Below are 19,231 nucleotides of genomic sequence, written 5' to 3'. Positions count from 1 at the left end.
CACGCATTGTCAGTTTGTCATGTTAATCTGTTTTCACCTTTAAAAAAAAAATGAAAAGTAGAAATCTAGCGTACTAGTTTTCTTTAATTGTCCATAAAGAACTCTTTTCTGAGATTTTGACTTTATATTTGGTTCTTAATTTGCATCAATGTTTTTGTATGTTATCTTATACTTTGGATATTGATTAAGAAAATTGTCATTTATTATTAAGCCCCAGTTTCAATTATTTTGCTGTCTTGCATTGACATATATAGTTTCTTTTCATTTTCGTTTTAAAAATATCCACTAAACTTTTGCTTGATCTGCTATATGAGGCAATTATTTATTAAAGAGAAAAATAGTTATATACACATTGAAACTTTCAGTATTACTTATTTGTTAGTTCAAATTATAAATTTTGTATTATCTATCAAAACTCAAATGTTTTATTAATGTCTCCATTTCTTACTTTTAAGGAACTTATTATCAATTTTAAAAAGAAATGGTCATTGTGCTCTTAACAACAATTGCTTTTAGCCTAGCCAGGAAATGTTTGTCTTTTTTTTTAATATTATTTAATAGATATCTTACAAAATTTATTGCATTATATATTATTTAATGTGAGAATTATTACATTAGGACCGGACAAAATCAGAAATTTATAATAATAAAAAACTGAATTTGATAAAAAAAAAAAAAATTAGCAGGATATAGTTAGAACATGCTTATATTGCTTTAATTAAGCAAATATTTCACTAATAAGAAATACAAACTATATAATTTTATTAAAAATAATAAAATACATATGAAATTTACAAGAGGGACTAATCCCCCGACCCCCTTAAATTCGTTTCGTCTCAGACTGGAGCTATACAAAACAAAGTAATTGTTAGTAAATAATCACCAAGGGACCATCGTATTTGTTGATATAAAGTAATTTATTAACATGCTATCTATTTTTATTGATATAAATAAATAAATAAATAAAGTTCATAAAATATTGGATGCTCAATTTACAAAAATAACAAAGACGCTGATAGTGTGAGAGCTACCACAGCAAATTGAACATTTGCTATGTTATTAAAATGGATGTAATGTTAGCACTAATTTCGGTCAAAAGATGGCACTTTGTTGTTATCTGCTAATAAATTGGCCATACCGAAACAATGATACAAATATGTACGGCAATCACTGGTCCTCACCTTTCCAGCAAACTGGAGAAGAAAACCATTGTTCAATAAATTCAGCCTAATCAGACAGTAACCGGGATCTAAAGATTCTATTTCTAAACAAACGATCTTATCCTTCAAATCCACACTGGTCACTGACAAATGGTAACCGTGCGAAAACTCTTGTTTGGTCCCACCAAACAGTGACTATACTCCGACGATCCCGGATAAATAACAGAGACCCACTCAGAGCTGAGCTACCACCGCAGATCCTTCGATATTATTCCCCTCATCTCTACCTTCTCCCGTTGGTACACACAAAACCCTACACAAAATATAACCTCAAATCTCATCCAGTCATCAAAAGATTATCCCAATCTCCACGCAGCTAAGCTACGAGACAGGCGTACCTCTCTAGTAGAAACTGTTTAGTGTTAGCCATTTTGTGATTTTTAATAAAACCACAGAGCTTTTCTTTTCCACGCCATCTCCCTAGACCACCATTCTCTCTGCTCTCTCCTGTCTACGTCTCGTCTCTCTCTCTCTCTCTAGATTATCATGTCGCAGGTTCTCCGATTAAATCGACTCCGAGAGACGATCACGCGCGCTGCTCGTGCCACGACCAACGCCGCCGCTGCTTCCCCAATCTCGACTGGAGGCCCTGTTCCCACTCCCGTCGGTCACCGCCTCAATCAAGAGCGACAGAAGTGGGACGGCGGTCCAGGTACCGGGTCGGGAACGAGCAGTCCTGGTAACGGGTCGGATGAGATTCAGACGCGGCGGATCCGCGCCGAGGCTCACTGTCCCCGCTGCTCTAAACACATGGACATACTCTTCTCCAATCGCTCCCCTCCCCCCAATTACGGATTAGGATCCGGGTCGGGTTATCAAGCAGTTAACTTATGCCCGAACTGCCGTACGGCCTATTTCTTCAAACCCCACCGTTTAGTGCCTTTGCAAGGAACTTTTGTTGAAATTGGCCGCGTGCGGGTACCAGGATTGGAACCCAATCAGGAGGAGAGTGAAAGGAGTCCGGTTCGGATGTCGAGTGGAGGTGATCCACCTGAGACCTGGGATGGGAGTAGTGGTTCAGTACATGCTCCGCCGGGCCCACCTTTTCCACCGAACTTGAATGTGGTAAGAGTTGCCGGTCCTGGTGGTGGAGCCGGGGGCGGAAGCGGGACGGGTTTTGGAGGCAAGGAAGGGTGGGGTGGGACGAATTTGGGAAAGGATTTGCCGACTCCAAAGGAGATTTGTCAAGGGTTAGATAAGTATGTCATTGGCCAGGGGAGAGCCAAAAAGGTTTGCTGGATTCTGGCGTCATTTTGGTTTGATTTTATCTATCTTGTTTGACTGTTGTATTTTTAGTGAAGAGACACTCTGTTTCTGATATAAATATTTGCTGCATTTGATCTTCAGGTGTTGTCAGTGGCTGTATATAATCATTACAAAAGAATATATAATGCTTCACTGAAAGGGTTAGTTCATGCAATACCTGTTTTCTGATTTGTATTTATTCGTCGAGTAATTAAACAATGGACTGAAAATTTAAAAGCAGGTCACAACAAGAATCAGGAAGTTATGAGCCAGAAGTAGTAGATGACGACGACAATGTAGAACTGGAGAAAAGTAATGTTCTGCTAATGGGCCCCACTGGTTCAGGTACAGATAACCTTCATTTGTAACTAATGATACCAGAATTGCCTTTGTTGGTCAGGTTCCATGTCAGTACTTACCAACAATACTTAGGCCAGCAGGTTGAGATTGCAATATTTGGTTGCAAGTACTTTTAAGGTGACAGACAAGTTCAACACCAAATAAACCATTGTTAATAAATTGTAAATAATAATCGGCAACAATCAAATCTCTAGGTATGTTATTATTTACTCGACTTGTTATTTTATTATTTGTCTTCATCTTTGAGAACAGGGAAGACATTGCTTGCAAAAACATTAGCTCGGTTTGTGAATGTTCCCTTTGTAATTGCTGATGCAACGACTTTGACACAGGCAAGTGCTGAGCTGTGTGTAATTTGAAATTTTTTTTTCCCCCATTAAAGGTGCTATTGTTCTTTTTATTTTATTTTATTATAAGAAAATTGTAACTCTATCTTTCTGGGTATTAGTTCATTTTTATATGGCGTGGCTGTCTAATGTTTTTGATTTGGTGTAGGCTGGCTATGTTGGAGAAGATGTAGAGTCCATTCTATACAAATTACTCACGGTATAAATAAAGATACCAATACATACCACATTTTTAAGAGAAGTGATATAATCAATTTTGGAGTTGTTGACATATCTAAGAAAACCAATATGTTCTATGCTTTGAATTTGAACGTGCAGGTTGCTGATTTCAATGTACAAGCAGCTCAACAGGGGATGGTGTACATTGATGAAGTTGATAAAATCACGAAGAAGGTGCTTGTCTTTGTGCTATTCTTTTTTTTTTTTTTAATCTTAAAAAATAAGCAGCACTGTGATTTTTTTTTATTTGAGTAGAAATTTCATCTTTCTTTAATTTTTGTAATAAGGTATGTTATATATGTAGGCAGAGAGCCTCAACATAAGCAGAGATGTATCTGGGGAAGGTGTTCAGCAAGCTCTACTTAAAATGCTCGAAGGCACAGTAAGTTGTTTCATTTAATTAGCAACTTATTATCACGAAATTTTACAAATTTGTATTACAGCTTCAAAATCTTGTCCACCTATTTAGTAAATAAGTTGAGTTTATATTTATGCCTTGTCAGTCTACCTATTTAGTAAATAAGTTGTGTTTATATTTATGTGCAGATAGTTAATGTGCCGGAGAAGGGTGCAAGGAAACATCCTCGCGGTGACAATATTCAGGTCAGCAAAAAATACAATTTTCTTTCAAAATTATAAATCTTGAATTTTCCACCTACTCTGTGGTGGTGCTTGTTTTTCAACAATTGCTTTGTTTAGAAAAGGAACTGTTCTATCCTTCTGTAGATAGATACAAAAGATATTCTGTTCATATGTGGTGGTGCTTTCATTGATCTAGAGAAGACAATATCAGAAAGGTTAGATTCTATATTCTTGAATCCGCTCAGGAAAAAAGAGTATTAACTCAATCAGTATACCTATAATTGAATGTCTGACACATCTCATGAAATAGACGGCAGGATTCATCGATTGGTTTTGGCGCACCAGTGCGTACGAGTATGAGATCTGGTGGTTTAACCAATGCAATGGTCACATCTAACCTATTGGAATCAGTAAGCAATTATTATTTGCTATATTAGTATCTATATAAGTATAACATTTACAATTCATATATTGTTTTAGCAGACTAAACTACTAGATAGAAAATTTCTGGTTTGATGTCATTATACCAGATTCTTTTACTCGGGGTACCTCCATTTCTGACATATGAAACACAAAAGAAAGAAACCAATAACTATTGAGGTGTGGCAAGTTTAAGACCAAAAACCCTTGGTTTTTGCTGAGGTACACTGCATGTAGTGCTAGGAAGATATTTGTTGAGATTGGTTATTGATTAATCTCCCTTGAGATTGGAAAGATTATTATCTTCTTACATGAATATTTTTATTTTACAGGTAGAAAGTGGTGACCTTATAGCATATGGCCTTATTCCAGAATTTATTGGTCGGTTCCCTATTCTAGTTAGCTTGGCTGCATTGAATGAAGATCAGCTGGTTCAGGTACATCAAATTATTTGAAACATCTAAACCAATGTATTGTTTTTGTTTAACTGGCTTTAATTTTTTATTTATGAAATTATTAATTTTTTTTTTATAAATTTAGGTCCTGACAGAGCCGAAGAATGCTCTTGGCAAGCAATACAAGAAATTATTTACCATGAATGATGTAAGTTTGTTTTAATACTATCATAACAATTGTCTTCGTAACATGTAGGATATAAAGGTGTAGCAAGTTAAGATAAGTATGCTTTTCAGGTTAAATTACATTTCACTGATAGTGCACTTAGGCTGATTGCTAAGAAGGCCATGGCCAAAAACACTGGTGCAAGAGGACTAAGGGCGATATTGGAAAATATACTTGTTGATGCTATGTATGAGGTATGCTTGCTTTGGCTATAACTTTCAGTATACATTGTATGGTAATGCTCGAGCAGTTATTACTTAATTTTGCGCTGACGGCAAATTACGTTGATGGTTTTTTCTTAAACCATCTAGATAAATGAGTTTGTTCAGAAATGCACAAAATTAGTGTTTCTTTTCCAAACATTCCGAAATTGTACTTGTACAAAAGTAATATGACTTTGTGACATATAAAGTAAGCATGTATGATATTGTGTGCAGATACCAGAAATGAAAGTAGGAGAAGACAAGATAGATGCTGTTGTAGTAGATGAAGAGGCTGTTGGTACGGATGAGAGCCCAGGTTGTGGGGCCAAAATATTGCGTGGGGATGGTGCACTGGACCAGTACCTCAAATATGCGAAGACCAAGGATCAAGTGGTATGTATGGTTAATGTTGTTTTCTTTCTCATACTCCGGTCTACTCCAAGGCAACAAGAAATTAAGATAAAACTTTTAAAGATAGAAAAAGTCATTGCTGCTACAAATGCTTTTCACTAATGTCGTAGCTGCCTTGTCAGCATGCCCCTTGACCATGCCAATTTAAAATTTTCTTTACTCTCCTAAGAACAAAAAATATTTGAACATATCTTAAGACTATCCTCCTGTTGTATTTTAGTTTTACATGGTACATTTATTAAAGCTGTGTACATTTTTTCTTTTTGTTTATTAAAGGTTATGATTGGGGCTGAAAGTGACTCAGAGAGAGAAACTGAGATTGCTACACGTGCGGCGAGCATTTGAATGCGTTGAATAACGAGTATATTGTTGTAAAATATCCCATTTTTATGTGTAAGGTGCAATGTAAAGAAAGTGTATTTGCCTTGTAAAAGAAAGTTGCTTCTCTGGGATGAGAAGTAGATCCTTGCTAACTTCAAAAATAGCTCATCAAAAGTAGACAGCTAGCTCCTCCTTGACTCTGTTAAGGTATTGTGCAGAAATAATTAATTGAATTTTCATTTTAGTCTATATATGTTCATTATGGTATAAAAGTAAAACTAATAAGATGCCTAGTTATTAATTCTAAATTCTTGTATGTCATATGTGTTCCCACTTGGGAACTAAATAGTCACGATATGGTGTTTTCAGGCTCCGAAGTAAGAAGGTTATGTCATATGTTATCTATCATAGTGTTAATGATGGCATAATATTCTGTTATCGTAGATTTATATTTAGGATTCGTGTAGATTCTCTCCGGATAATCTTTATTAGTCCTTGTGCTTTTACCCAGACGTTTCGATATTAGTTATTATGAAGTTCAAACTATGCAATACTACCTGCCAAACATAAATATCAATCAACATTAAGATGACAACAGCGATTGATGCAATTGCATTGTTTCATGGCAATCTGGCAGATATATATATTTTTTTTTTCTGATAATTTTCTCAGTTGGTAATTAAACTATAAATAAAAAAAGCAGATCCAGATTGTCTGATGAATGCCAAATTTCATAGAACTAGCATTTGAGGAACTATTGTCTGCTCAACATCACATCAAGCTTGGATAAAAGCTGTGTCTAGTAATATGCAGACATCTGCAATTAATGGTAGAGTGTTCACAATATAATTCGAAAGCCATTTACTCAAACTAGTGTGTTTTTTTAATATACTACGTGCATATATAGATTCAGACCACTAAGCAGGAGTTATTCTTATTTAACTCTAGTAACTAGTTGAACTTGTAGTGATGGTTGACACCAATAGATAAAACCGAGGTGCAATTTTTCAAGTGGCTTAATAAATAGTAAAAAAAAATTCAGAAAAATGTAAAATTTGGTCTCCAAGCACATATTAATATGGAGAACAAAATGAATGGTGGCTTAACAAAATAGTAAAACTGTTGGATCAACAATTTTCAAAGTAGCTTAATAAATAGTAAAAAAATTCATAAAAATATAAAATTTGGTCTCCAAGCACATATTAATATGGAGAACAAGATGAACGGTTCGAATCGACTGTTTGCATTTTGAAAAGTCGAATTTGAACCGTATGTATTTCAGCCCATATGCTACCGAAAGCACATTAGCCTATCTCTCTCTCTCTCTCTCTCTCTCTCTCTCTCTCTCTATATATATATATATATATATATATATATAGGTTGACTTGGGTGAGCCATGGCTCACCAAGCGTTCGATATTCGAGTTTTCATAGAGGACTACGGTGCTACGGCTCAATATTCAAGTTTTCAAAATCCTAACGGTCGATCCAAACTGTTCATCTTGTTCTCCATATTAATATGTGTTTGGAGACCAAATTTTACATTTTTTGAAAATTGTTTACTATTTTTTTAAATTAATTGAATATTGCTATTTTTTATGGTCCAGATTTGTCTGAAAAACAACTTTTGAGTTACAACAAGTTACCACAATCATTTTCTGCATTTTCAAAGTCCAAATCGTCGATCCAAACCGTTAGATGTGATCTCTACAATAAAATGTGCTTGGAGACCAAATTTTACATTTTTTGAAATTTTTTTACTATTTATTATGATGGGTACAAAAATTAATCGAATTCAGACCATTGAATTTTGTACCCATCGTAATAAATAGTAAAAAAAAATTTCAAAAAATATAAAATTTGGTCTCCAAGCACATTTTATTGTAGAGATAATATCTAACGGTTTGGATCGACAATTTGGACTTCGAAAATATAAAAAATGGTTGTGGTAACTTGTTGTAACTCAAAAATTATTGTAACTTGATCCCTCCGCATATATATATATAGAGAGAGAGAGTGGTTAATATCAAAACGTTTGCACCACGCCTCCCGTGCAACCAAGTCATTTTCCGATTTTTTTTTTTAAAGTCTAAATGATTGATCCGAACCGTTAGATGTGATCTCCATATTAAAATGTGCTTGGAGACCAAATTTTACATTTTTTGGAATTTTTTTACTATTTATTATGCCACTTTGAAAATCGCTGATCCAATGGTTGTTTAACCAAACAGTAAAATCAGAAGTTACCGTTGGATCAGCAATTTTCAAAGTAGCTTAATAAATAGTAAAAAAATTCCAAAAAAATGTAAAATTTGGTCTCCAAGCACATTTTAATATGGAGATGACATCTAACGGTTCAGATCGATCATTTAGACTTTAAAAATTGAAAAATGACTTGGTTACACGAGAAGCGTGGTACAAACGTTTTGATATTAGCCACAACCATCAACTCTTGGTTAGTATTAGTTTAACTTTTATAAGCATTTTATGATCCTTCAGGGACCAATGCAGCTTCAACTCACTGACCAATTCCTAAAAGGATTCTCTTCTTCATATCAACCAATAATCCTAACTTTTACTATGTAAACACTTCTTTTTTTTTTCAAAAGATGTACAAGCAATGGTTTTTGGGAAATCAATTTACATGGAAATTGAGACCATTTAGTCCGGGATTGATTGTTTAGATAATCTTATGCTTTAATTAGAGAGGGTCATACGTCTGTGAAGAAATGCAAAGAAACATGGAAACCACAAAAGAATGTCGAGTGTAGTATCTCCATCTTCATATTAACCAATAATCCTAATTTGTTCTCAGGAACCATGGGATCCTCTTGTCAAAAAAAAGGCAAAGAAACATCACCACATGTCAATCCAGAAAAAAAAAAAAAAATCATGTCGACTCAATTTGTACTAGCAACTCCCACGCACACCAAGGCATAAAGAGAGACAAGAAACATGGTTAACAGCTCTTTTCTGCATTTGACCAACCCTCATCGAAACGATGCGACATCTCAAACACACCCGACCTCTTGGAAAGGCCTTGCCAAAAATTAAGCAATAAGTACCATATTTACATTCATCCATTGAATCATTACTCAGGATTTCTTCCAAATAAGAAAGATGTATGATTGCAAGTATCATACTCATCTGCAAAAAGAATAGAAAAAACAAGAATGAAATTCCGAAAATATGATGCAAAATTTATAGCAGATTATTGTGATTTTTCAGCATGTAGTTATACTAATAATATGTAAGCAGAAGCAATTGAAGTTGCCAGGTAAAGCCTATATATAACATGTGCTGACAAGAGGATCCCCTGCACCACAAAACCCTGCCAAGAAAATCTGAGCCATTTATCTGCTCTTGGAATAGAATAACAGCCCCCCTTAGATTCCAATAAACATCTCAGATCCTCTTGAGCATGGTACAGTACTAAAATTGATCTGATTACTGGTGCTAAGATGAGTTTCTTCACTGAAGTTATGAATTTAAGGTGAAAAATGTAATGAACATTAATATAAAGAAATTATGACCTAAAACTCGGTGTCGAGGCAGGACACAAATATTTTCTGAACCATCGATCGTGCAAAAGGGATATAGCTCAAACTATACCTGAAAAGCAAGAGTAGTCTCATCTAAAATTCAAATAGAGTCCAAAAGATATTACTTTATGTTACTCAACTATACCCCTAACAGTGATTTATGAGATCTTGGTCACTCAACTTTAATGTTATCCAAATAAGATTCACCACTTCCATTCTAAATAAAGTTACACATAAATTATAAAATAATTATTCAAACTAATTTATTCAATTGTTAGCCATTTAATTGAGAAATTTTTTATAGTTTGTGTATAATTGAATTCAAGATGGAGGCAATGATCCTATTTGGATAAAAATTTAGAAATTTTAGAGACAATTCAAACAAATCAATGTTGCATGAGCAAGCATGGATAGTGGGTAAAGCTGAGTGACCTCTTGTGAAATGTATCCAGTTCCAAAGCATTAATCTTGAATATAAATATGATTAAGTTTCAGGCATACCAAACGAGTGCCCCGAATTCTAAGATTATAGCCAGCAGAGTTAACAGTTTGTTATGAACCTGTTTAACACGATATAATTAGTAAAAGAAAAACAACATATCACACACATGCCCACTTTCTGTTCTGATGTACATAACAAATGCACATATTCTGTTATATAGCATTCATAGATCAAATCATACAAAGTTCATTTAGTTAATACCCATATAACTTGATCAAATAATGAATGGAACTTCAAACACAATGATGCAAATTTAATGTCATATTTTTTTTACATAATGTATCCTTGGCTTGAAGTTTACCATTTGAATTTTACCAGTAAAGTTTCTGAGGGAAAACTGAACTGAATGCAACTAGGGGCCACGATCAGAATTATTTGTTCCATGAATTTCCATAAAAATGTTATATATATAAACCAAATTCTCTAGCATTACTTACATAGAGAGCACAGAAAAGGGAGATTATTAGACTCGCAATGTAAATTGCAGTTGCATAAATGCGTACAGGATCAAGCATCATATCTAGTTGTCTTTTAGGGCCTATTAAAAATGCTGTGCTGCCACCAAGTTAATCCAAATAAAGATAATATCAGATCACATAAAATAGACCAGCTATTATAAAGGGTTGAAATTTGAAAGGAAAAATCACCCGGATTCCTTTTCTGATGTGGTCTAAACTTAAACCCCATGACAGTAAACAAATCAAGAATTATTATTTTTATCAAAACAGAATCTGAGAAATACATAAAATGATGACAAGACAAATAAACATATACAGACCTTCCTAGTGCCAGCAAATTGCCGAATGTAAATGTGATCCCAAACTTTATTGGATTGAAGAAAACAATCATGGACTGCAAGGTTATTATTAAATAAAAGTAAAGTTATGCACCAATCACATTTTTTATCACCATAATGGTAGATACATGATGCCAAAAATTTAAACAAATTGCACAAAATGTGATAGGATGGATGTTACTTTTTAATATGTGGACCAATAAATAAGCAACAAGCACAACAATTGTTTAAATTTAAATTAAGCATTTGTCAATTCTCAAGATGCTGCATTGATGTCTATTTAAGTCTTACTTACACCAAAATTCAATACTGAGTACATGGATAAAATGTATCACACTTACCAGCAGCACACATGTTATCCCAGAAACAAAGCATATGGCAAAACCGTAGAGTCTCTGCTTAGAATAACAAGAAAATAATGTAAATAAAAAATGTTAGTTGCACGTGCAGAGGAATACCTAAAATGTTAACTTGCACATCACAAACTGGTATGTTGTCTCTTTATCAGAAAATACATGTATAGACTGAAGGTTCAGCAAAGAATATTAAACAAGAAGCACCTTTAATTAACGCTCACATTGGTAACATAATTGTGGTAACTTTTCCCAAGCCAACAGTCCTACTAATTTAATTTAAAACCATAGCTCACACTGAGCTTATACTTAAAACTCCTCATCAATTGGAAATTATGCTAACAAGATTTAAGTTATCAACCTCAACTTGATATCTCCATATAAATAAGAAATGATGTTAGGTTTATAAGTAGAGCTATAATGTGGCTTTCAGTTAAAAAAAAACACAAACAAGTACAAAAGAGGTTTTGGTTTAAGATAATTACTCAAACCATTGAGACGCCTAATCATACACACACAAATTCGACTAGAAACCCAGATCTACAGCAAGAGATATCAGATCTGTAACTGAGACACAGCTAAATACGAAATAAAAAGGCATCTGATTCACACTCAGTATGAGATTCAGAGAGAGAAAAAAAAGGAAGAGTGTGACCTGAGTAGTAGAGAGCGTACACTGTCGATTGAAATCGTCGATGAAAGAGGAAGACTCCTCCCGCACCGCCGCCTCCTCGTCCACCTCCATTCCAACCAGCATCTTCGCCCTCTCCAGTGCTCTGTTCATCTGCTCCATTGTTAAGGTCAGTAGCGAGACCGAGCGAACGAGAGAGAGAGAGAAGGCAGTGGTGGTGGTCTGTTGTTGTCAGAATGTCAGTACAGGTTACGCCGGGTAGTAGTTGAGAAGCGACGGTGAAATTACCAAATAGACTTGGGTTGCGGGTTCACAGAGACTGATAGTGGGGCCAGACCAACCCGCGGACCAAAACAGAAAACGTAATTTGCTTATCCAGATTTTTTTTTTTTTTTTTTCACAAATGGATTCCGATAACCCGATTTTTCCATTAATTTGTGATCAGCTGGTCCAGGCCGCAACCATACGCCGAATGGATCAGGAGAAGTTAGGCCCAATCCAGCCCAACCTTTGATTCCAAGCAATATTAAAGGCCTGTTCAAATGTCACGGGATGACGTGGAATGAAATTTGACAGGAGTGGAAATCCATTTTTTTAAGAGTGGGAACTCATGAGTATGGGCACACACAGGAATAATTATGGAAATCTCTATTCTATTATTAAGTACGTTGGATGTTCGATTCGCCAACGGCTACGATTAAGAGATGAAACTTCGGATTTGATCTCAGCTCTCCAATTACATATTTTGTCTTCTTTTGATTAAATGCATTTGTTTTATATATAGAAGTCTAAATTTAGTTAAAAACATACCCACCACATATGTTGTCACACGATATGTTACAATTAAAATTGAATAAATTCTGAAATTTAGCATATATTTATCCGTTTCCTTATTTTTTTTTTCCATATTTCTCCTCTTAAATTGAGAAAACTCCACTTTCTATTTTCTTATTTATTGTTTCCTTACTTCTTCGTTTTTATACGGATCATAATGAAAATCATTTTTTTTATTTCCTTATTTCTCTTTCTTTGTTTCTATACATATTGGTGTAAGTAATTTATAATATATTTCTGATATAGAATATATCAATGTATGTGTGTTCTAAATTGGAAACAAAGAAGAATATAAATTGGAACGTGTGTGTAAATATATATTTTTCTTATTATATGTGTGTGTGTGTATATATCCTATACATACACATGATAACACTTTTTATTAATGTTTTTTGATATCATATTATATGTTGATATTGAATTGTTGTATGATATTTGATATTAGATTCGAATCGAGCTATTATTTGATATCATTGGTACTTAAAAATAAAAAATCATCACATCATCAAATTGTTGCCAGAGATCACGATTAAAGTTAATTAAAAATACATAATCATATAAATTTTCTATTAACATGTGTTTTAATTTTAAATAATTATTATTTTCATTGATATATTTGTTTCTTATAATATGTCCCCGTTGCAACGCACGGGTATGATACTAGTATGCTGAAATGAGTGTTCGTTTCTACTGTGGGATTAATTGTGAAAAATTCTATTTTTCTTTCTAAAATGTTTAATATTATACAAAAAAAATTAAAATAAAATTATCAATAACGCATTTAATAATAACATAAGTACATAACATTATTTATTAAATATATTTTATAAAATAAAAATATTTTTTTATAATTAAATGATAAATATTTAATAAGATGGAACATGTTCTCTTTGATATTAATTAGATTGCGTTAGATTATCATGTTATATTATCAATCTTCTGTTTAATATTTAGCAGTATATATTATATTAAATATTAATGTATTTCTTTTTTTAGTGTTCTCTATATATTATTTAAGCAGATTTGTTCCTTGTATGTTTTTTTCTTTGTTACGATATTGTCAGTATCGACGTTATTATTCATTCTAAAATTTTCGTAGTTGAATTAAAAGTATAATCTTTTCTACATGTGACTTTGCTGAAATGAGGCTATTCCGTTCTGGAGATAAACATTGTAATAAGTAAAATTAAAGTAATTAATACGAAAATTTCTAAATCATTAATTTGAATTAGAACACTTGTTCAAAAGTAAACAAATTAAAATCTCCTACTTTCTCTGAGCAATTAGACACCTTTTTTTTTCTTTGAAAGGAACAATTAAACAGAGTTTGAAATCTCCATTCAATTATTGAACCAAAATAGAAAAAAGAAAGACTAGTTCGTGCCAATTTGAACCCAGTAGCTATATATGATAAACTAAAAATAAAAAAATCTTAAGGTAAATATAATGGTCAGATATTAATGAAATCAAAGTCAAAGTTTCAACCTTGATATTGCATTTGTCTTGATCTATTTTGTTTGTGACTAAGGAGAAAGACACGCAGTTGGGAAAAAAAAAATTGAGTCAAGCTTAATAATTTTATTCCCCCTCTCACACAGCCGCCACACCTCAACTCTCTTCTCTCCTTCTTTCTATTCAACTTCACCACTTCTTATAGTCTTCATTCTTAACACAAATCTCTCATCTCTCTCGATTCTACCTTCTCGAACGGAGAAGAGAATGAGAGAGGGGAAGAACCAGAGTTGAGCGGAGCCGATTGGAACCGGAAGTGTGGTATCGTCGGAGCTCAGAGCGTAGAGTTCATATCTTCATAAGAATGCGGCAGTGAGTAGATTCGATTGTTGTCAGAGCGCAGCGGTGGTCGAAGAGGCGGATCCAGTTGTGGAGCGAGATAGCATTAGGGTGATCAACATCTCGATTGGAGCGCGATGGTAAATAAATTCGGTCGTTGTCGGAACGCGGCGGCGGTCGAAGTAGTGGATCCAGTCATAGAGCGAGATGGCGATTAAAGTATTATGGTGATCAACATCTCAGTTGGAGCGCGACGGTAAGTAGATCCAGTTGCCGTTGGAGTGCGGCGACGGTCGAAGAAGTGGATTCGAATACTATATTATATTTTATGAGAATAAAGAAGCAAATTTAGAAATTGCGGTCATTTGACTCATTGTAAATATGTTTTTTATCAATAAAATTGTTAGTTGGTATAAAAACCACTGTCTTTCAAAAAAATAATTTTATTCCCATCCATTTTGAACTTGAACGGGGAACAAATAGAAAGATACGAAAGAAAGTTTTGGACAAAAAATAGAGGTGCCGAACGGGTTAGGGAATGAAAACACAATTCCTAACAAATTTCCTATGGGTTTATGTCAATCTTTGATCCTCGTCATCAATTATGACGTAGAACATCAGATACATATTATTTTAACCCCATTCCAATGGAAGGACCACATTTTTGTAGACATAAAATTAGACTTTTAGTCTGCCGAACGGGGCAACTGTACACCATTCTAGCACACGTCAGTTTAAAAAGTTTATTATCCTTAACGGTCCACATTTTATTGTGTATTTTATTTTTCTTGTGGCAGTATTTCAGTACCGAGATTTTTATTTTTACCCAAAAAATAAATAATTTTATTATAAATAACCACGTTTTTCGAAAATTTTTATTTCTACCCAAACCGCATATATTCTGTGCGGCCCGAATTAAAAATTCGGACCGTATAGAATATATGCGGTCCGAAATTTTTTTTTTTTTTTTTTTTGATTTAAAAATTCGGACCGCCTAGAATATTTGCAGTCCGAAAATTTATTTATTTATTTATTTTTTTTTTTCAAATGACCTAGGCAATTTTTGAGTGATAATATCTCACGATCTGTTTAGAGATTTTGAATGAAACTTCACAGTCTTGTTCTACGATGTCAAGACTACATGTCGGTCAATTTTCATGAATTTTGAAGATGTTTTCCTATGTTAACCAGGGATGCAAAGTTGAACTCAGAAGCACTCCTTTAGCAGTTCGGGCAATTTTTGAGTGATGATATCTCACGATCTGTTCAGAGATTTTAAATAAAATTTCACAGACTTGTTCTACGATGTCAAGACTACGTGTCGGTCAATTTTCATGAATTTTGAAAATGGTTTCCTATGTTAACCAGAGATGCAAAGTTGGACTCAGAAGCACTCCTTTAGCAGTTCGGGCAATTTTTGAGTGATGATATCTCACGATCTGTTCAGAGATTTTAAATAAAACTTCACAGACTTGTATTCTTGACCGATATGTATTCTTGAAAATTGACTGACATGTATTCTTAACATCGTAGAACAAATCTGTGAAGTTTTATTTAAAATATCTGAACAGATCGTGAAATATCATTACTCAAAAATTGCCCGAACTGCTAAAGGAGTGTTTCTGAGTTTTAACTTTGCATCCCTGGTTAACATAGGAAAACATCTTCAAAATTCATGAAAATTGACCGACATGTAGTCTTGACATCGTAGAACAAGACTGTGAAGTTTCATCCAAAATCTCTAAACAGATCGTGAGATATTATCACTAAAAAATTGTCTAGGCCATTTGAAAAAAAAAAAAAAAAAAAAAATTAAATTTTCGGACCGCAAATATTCTAGGCGGTCCGAATTTTTAAATCCAAAAAAAAAAAAAAAAATTTCGGACCGCATATATTCTAGACAGTCCGAATTTTTAATTCGGGCCGCACAGAATATATGCGGTTTGGGTAGAAATAAAAATTTTCGAAAAACGTGGTTATTTATAATAAAATTATTTATTTTTTGGGTAAAAATAAAAATCTCGGATTTCAGTACAGGCCGGAACTTCTATTATTTAGTACTTAAATAGATATTTCAGTTTTTATCACACTCACTCCTATATTAGAATGAGGCCGTGGTGCATATTACAGTTTGATTTGTATCATGGATCTAATCTTTGTTTTTATAAGTTTAAATAGTCCATCCGACTATTCATATGAAAATGTACATATAGCCTAAATTTTATAATTTCGTACAAAAATTTTAACTATTTTTTCAAATACATAGAAAATCACTAGTTTTGGATCATTAAATTAAGTGCTTTTCTATTTATCTAAAAAATAGTAAAAAATTAAAATATAAAAGATGGTCATGAAGTATATTTTTATATAGAGATCATGCTAGACAGTTCAGATCGACTGTTTAAATTTTGCAAATGAAAATTTGAATCTATAGTGTGGATCGTACATAATTATATATTTGTTTTTAATCCGAAAGTAAAATGTCTAAAATTTGCTATCCAATTATTTAGCAAGGAGGGCTCAAATGCCTCATTATTGCTTCATGCTCTAATCGTATTTCAACATTCTTATCTTCAATTTCAGTTCAAACAGACATTGCGAACCGCTCAACATGACATCCACGTTAAAATATAATTGGAGACCAAATTTTATATTTTTTGGAAATGTTTTACTATCTCTAAAGATAGGTACAAAATCATTGTTTTTAGATGGTCCACAATTTTCTGAAAAACAGTGATTTTGTACCTATCTTAAAAAATAATAGATAGATCTAACATGGATATCATGTTGAGCAGTTTAGATCTTTTGTTTGAATTTTGAAATTCAAGATAAAGATGTTGGAATTCGATTTAGGACATGAAGCAATGGGGCATTTGAGCCCTCCTCTTATTTACCCATGAACATGACAGGGTCCAAAGTACCTATAATTTAAATTTGAGTGTTAATTATATCAAGAAGAAGAGGAGGGTATACTAATATGCATATTACACAATCACCGTCGGTGATATGAATTTATATTTATGTTTTTCAAGTTTAAATAGATCGGAACCATTCAACAAAACATACGTATGAAAATATATTTGCAGATCATTGTTTTGAATTTTTTTTTTACTATTTTTTTAGAGTGGTATAAATAAATAACTTGATTTGAGAAATTTTGGACCATTTAAAAGCAAATCATTTTTACCTATTTAAAAAATAATAAAATAATTCTGAAAAAACATAACATTTGTCTACAAGGACATTTTAATATGAAGATTATGTTTAACGTTTTAGATCAACTGTTGAGCTTTAAATAAGGAAACGTTTCTAGTGTGCCCGTACATATTTTTAAAAATAGTCAATTTACCCATAAAACCACTTTAATATTCAATATCCTCATAAAAACTTAACATTTTTTCTTCTATTCTCTTTGATTTAATTAACTTTTTATTTAGTTATTTTGAAAATTCAATCGACAAATATAACTTTTCTTTTTGTTGAGAAGCGACAAATATAACCTTTTATTTCAAACTCTTCTCTTTCCTTTCTCCTTCCCTATTTAATTACTTTGGAGGTTTCCTGTTTTGGTCAACTGTCAATCTGTCATGCTTCTTTCAGCCTTCGTATTTGTTTCACTTGTATGATTGAAAACCTTCAGCTCTATGATTTGTTTACTCAGAATTCTACAGTGCATTATCCACATTTTACTCATTACCATTTACCAAACCTGAGTTAACCCAAAATTAAAAAATTGTGAATATCTAAATATAAAACCAGTCGATCTCAAATGACCTCTTTTTCACTGTGACACACTGTTTCACATATAAAGAAAAGAAAAGAATATAACTGAAGGCAATACAAAGAAGAGAAGAACAGCAAATAACACAACCATGCACGTGTGCATATCAATCAAGGCTCATGTATATACCAACAATATAACCATAAAAATTAACAATTTCTCTCTTTGCATCAAAATCACCTTGCTAGCTAGTCCTGGAATCTGAAGGCGTGGCACTTGTACCACCTAATTAACCTTTCCTTCGGTCATACAGATTTGCGTATACAGAGAACTAGAGAGGAGAGGCGGTTTGAAATTAAAATGGGTAAATAAAAAAAAAAAAACATAGAAGGAGATAAAGAAAAAAAAATATATCAAGTTTTTGTGAAGATATTAAGTAGTTTGGTTTTTTCATGAAAAATTAGCTATTTTATAAGTTTGTATGAGCAAACTATAAATTTCTCACAAAGAAAAAAAAATACGAATCCACAACACGCATATTACCATAGCCTCACTCTTATCGAGAATATATATATATAGATGAGCTATGCTTGATAGGCCTAAATTATATACATATTCAATCTGATTTTTATCATGAAATAACATCAAATATCTTGTATTTTGAATATAAAGTGAATAGAATGCACCTAGGATCAAGTTACTGCGTTTGTTTGGTTTTAATTTGCAGAAAATGAAGAAAAATGAAGAAAACCTAAGAAAACTGCTTAGTGCGGACGCACGGTTTACGATACGGCCACACTAAGTACTTAGATGGATTTCTGGACGCGCGCCAATTTTAAAAATGTATAATAAGATATACATCAAAATCCGTGCGGATGCACATATATCGATGCGGACGCACGGATCTCGATGCAGCCGCACTCTGGTCGCACAGGAAAAGTCCGAGCCTAGTGCGGATCCCAGTGCGGGTGGCCTGGCCGTACTGTAGCAGAACGCATAACTGGAGCCTGATCTTAAAATAGCCATAACTTTTGATTCGTAACTCCGATTTAGGCTTGCGACCACTTTTTGGAAAGCTAGGAAGAAGAGCTACAACATGAGAAACTAAAAAAG

At 33.4% G+C, this 19,231-nt stretch overlaps 2 protein-coding genes across 3 annotated transcripts; one reads left to right on the top strand and one right to left on the bottom strand.

Annotated features, from left to right (window-relative positions):
• Positions 1-1,589: 1,589 nt before the first annotated feature.
• On the top strand, positions 1,590-6,196 carry LOC144566815 (CLP protease regulatory subunit CLPX1, mitochondrial-like). 2 transcript variants are annotated; one of them, XM_078316847.1, is made up of 15 exons: positions 1,590-2,450; positions 2,568-2,626; positions 2,707-2,810; positions 3,078-3,157; positions 3,321-3,371; positions 3,491-3,565; positions 3,696-3,773; positions 3,938-3,994; positions 4,118-4,188; positions 4,284-4,383; positions 4,726-4,830; positions 4,934-4,996; positions 5,086-5,208; positions 5,452-5,610; positions 5,905-6,196. In XM_078316847.1, exons 1-15 carry the CDS (start codon positions 1,707-1,709, stop codon positions 5,971-5,973), a joined length of 1,938 nt encoding a protein of 645 aa, XP_078172973.1. In that variant the 5' UTR covers positions 1,590-1,706; the 3' UTR covers positions 5,974-6,196. The 2 variants fall into 2 exon arrangements, with proteins under 2 accessions (XP_078172973.1, XP_078172972.1); XM_078316846.1 differs by having other exon boundaries at positions 2,704-2,810.
• A 2,511-nt stretch (positions 6,197-8,707) lies between these two features.
• On the bottom strand, positions 8,708-12,039 carry LOC144566348 (Got1/Sft2-like vescicle transport protein family). The gene is made up of 7 exons (XM_078316361.1): positions 11,797-12,039; positions 11,130-11,183; positions 10,771-10,844; positions 10,430-10,547; positions 9,992-10,050; positions 9,482-9,560; positions 8,708-9,095 (listed from the first exon to the last, which is right to left on the bottom strand). Exons 1-6 carry the CDS (start codon positions 11,932-11,934, stop codon positions 9,482-9,484), a joined length of 522 nt encoding a protein of 173 aa, XP_078172487.1. The 5' UTR covers positions 11,935-12,039; the 3' UTR covers positions 8,708-9,095.
• Between the last annotated feature and the right edge of the window lie 7,192 nt (positions 12,040-19,231).

The sequence above is a fragment of the Carex rostrata genome, chromosome 15 (assembly GCF_964058835.1).
Source record: "Carex rostrata chromosome 15, lpCarRost1.2, whole genome shotgun sequence".
Classification (NCBI taxonomy): Eukaryota; Viridiplantae; Streptophyta; class Magnoliopsida; order Poales; family Cyperaceae; genus Carex; species Carex rostrata.
Note: the sequence above shows the minus strand (reverse complement) of the source record. Positions and strands in the feature narration are given on the sequence as shown.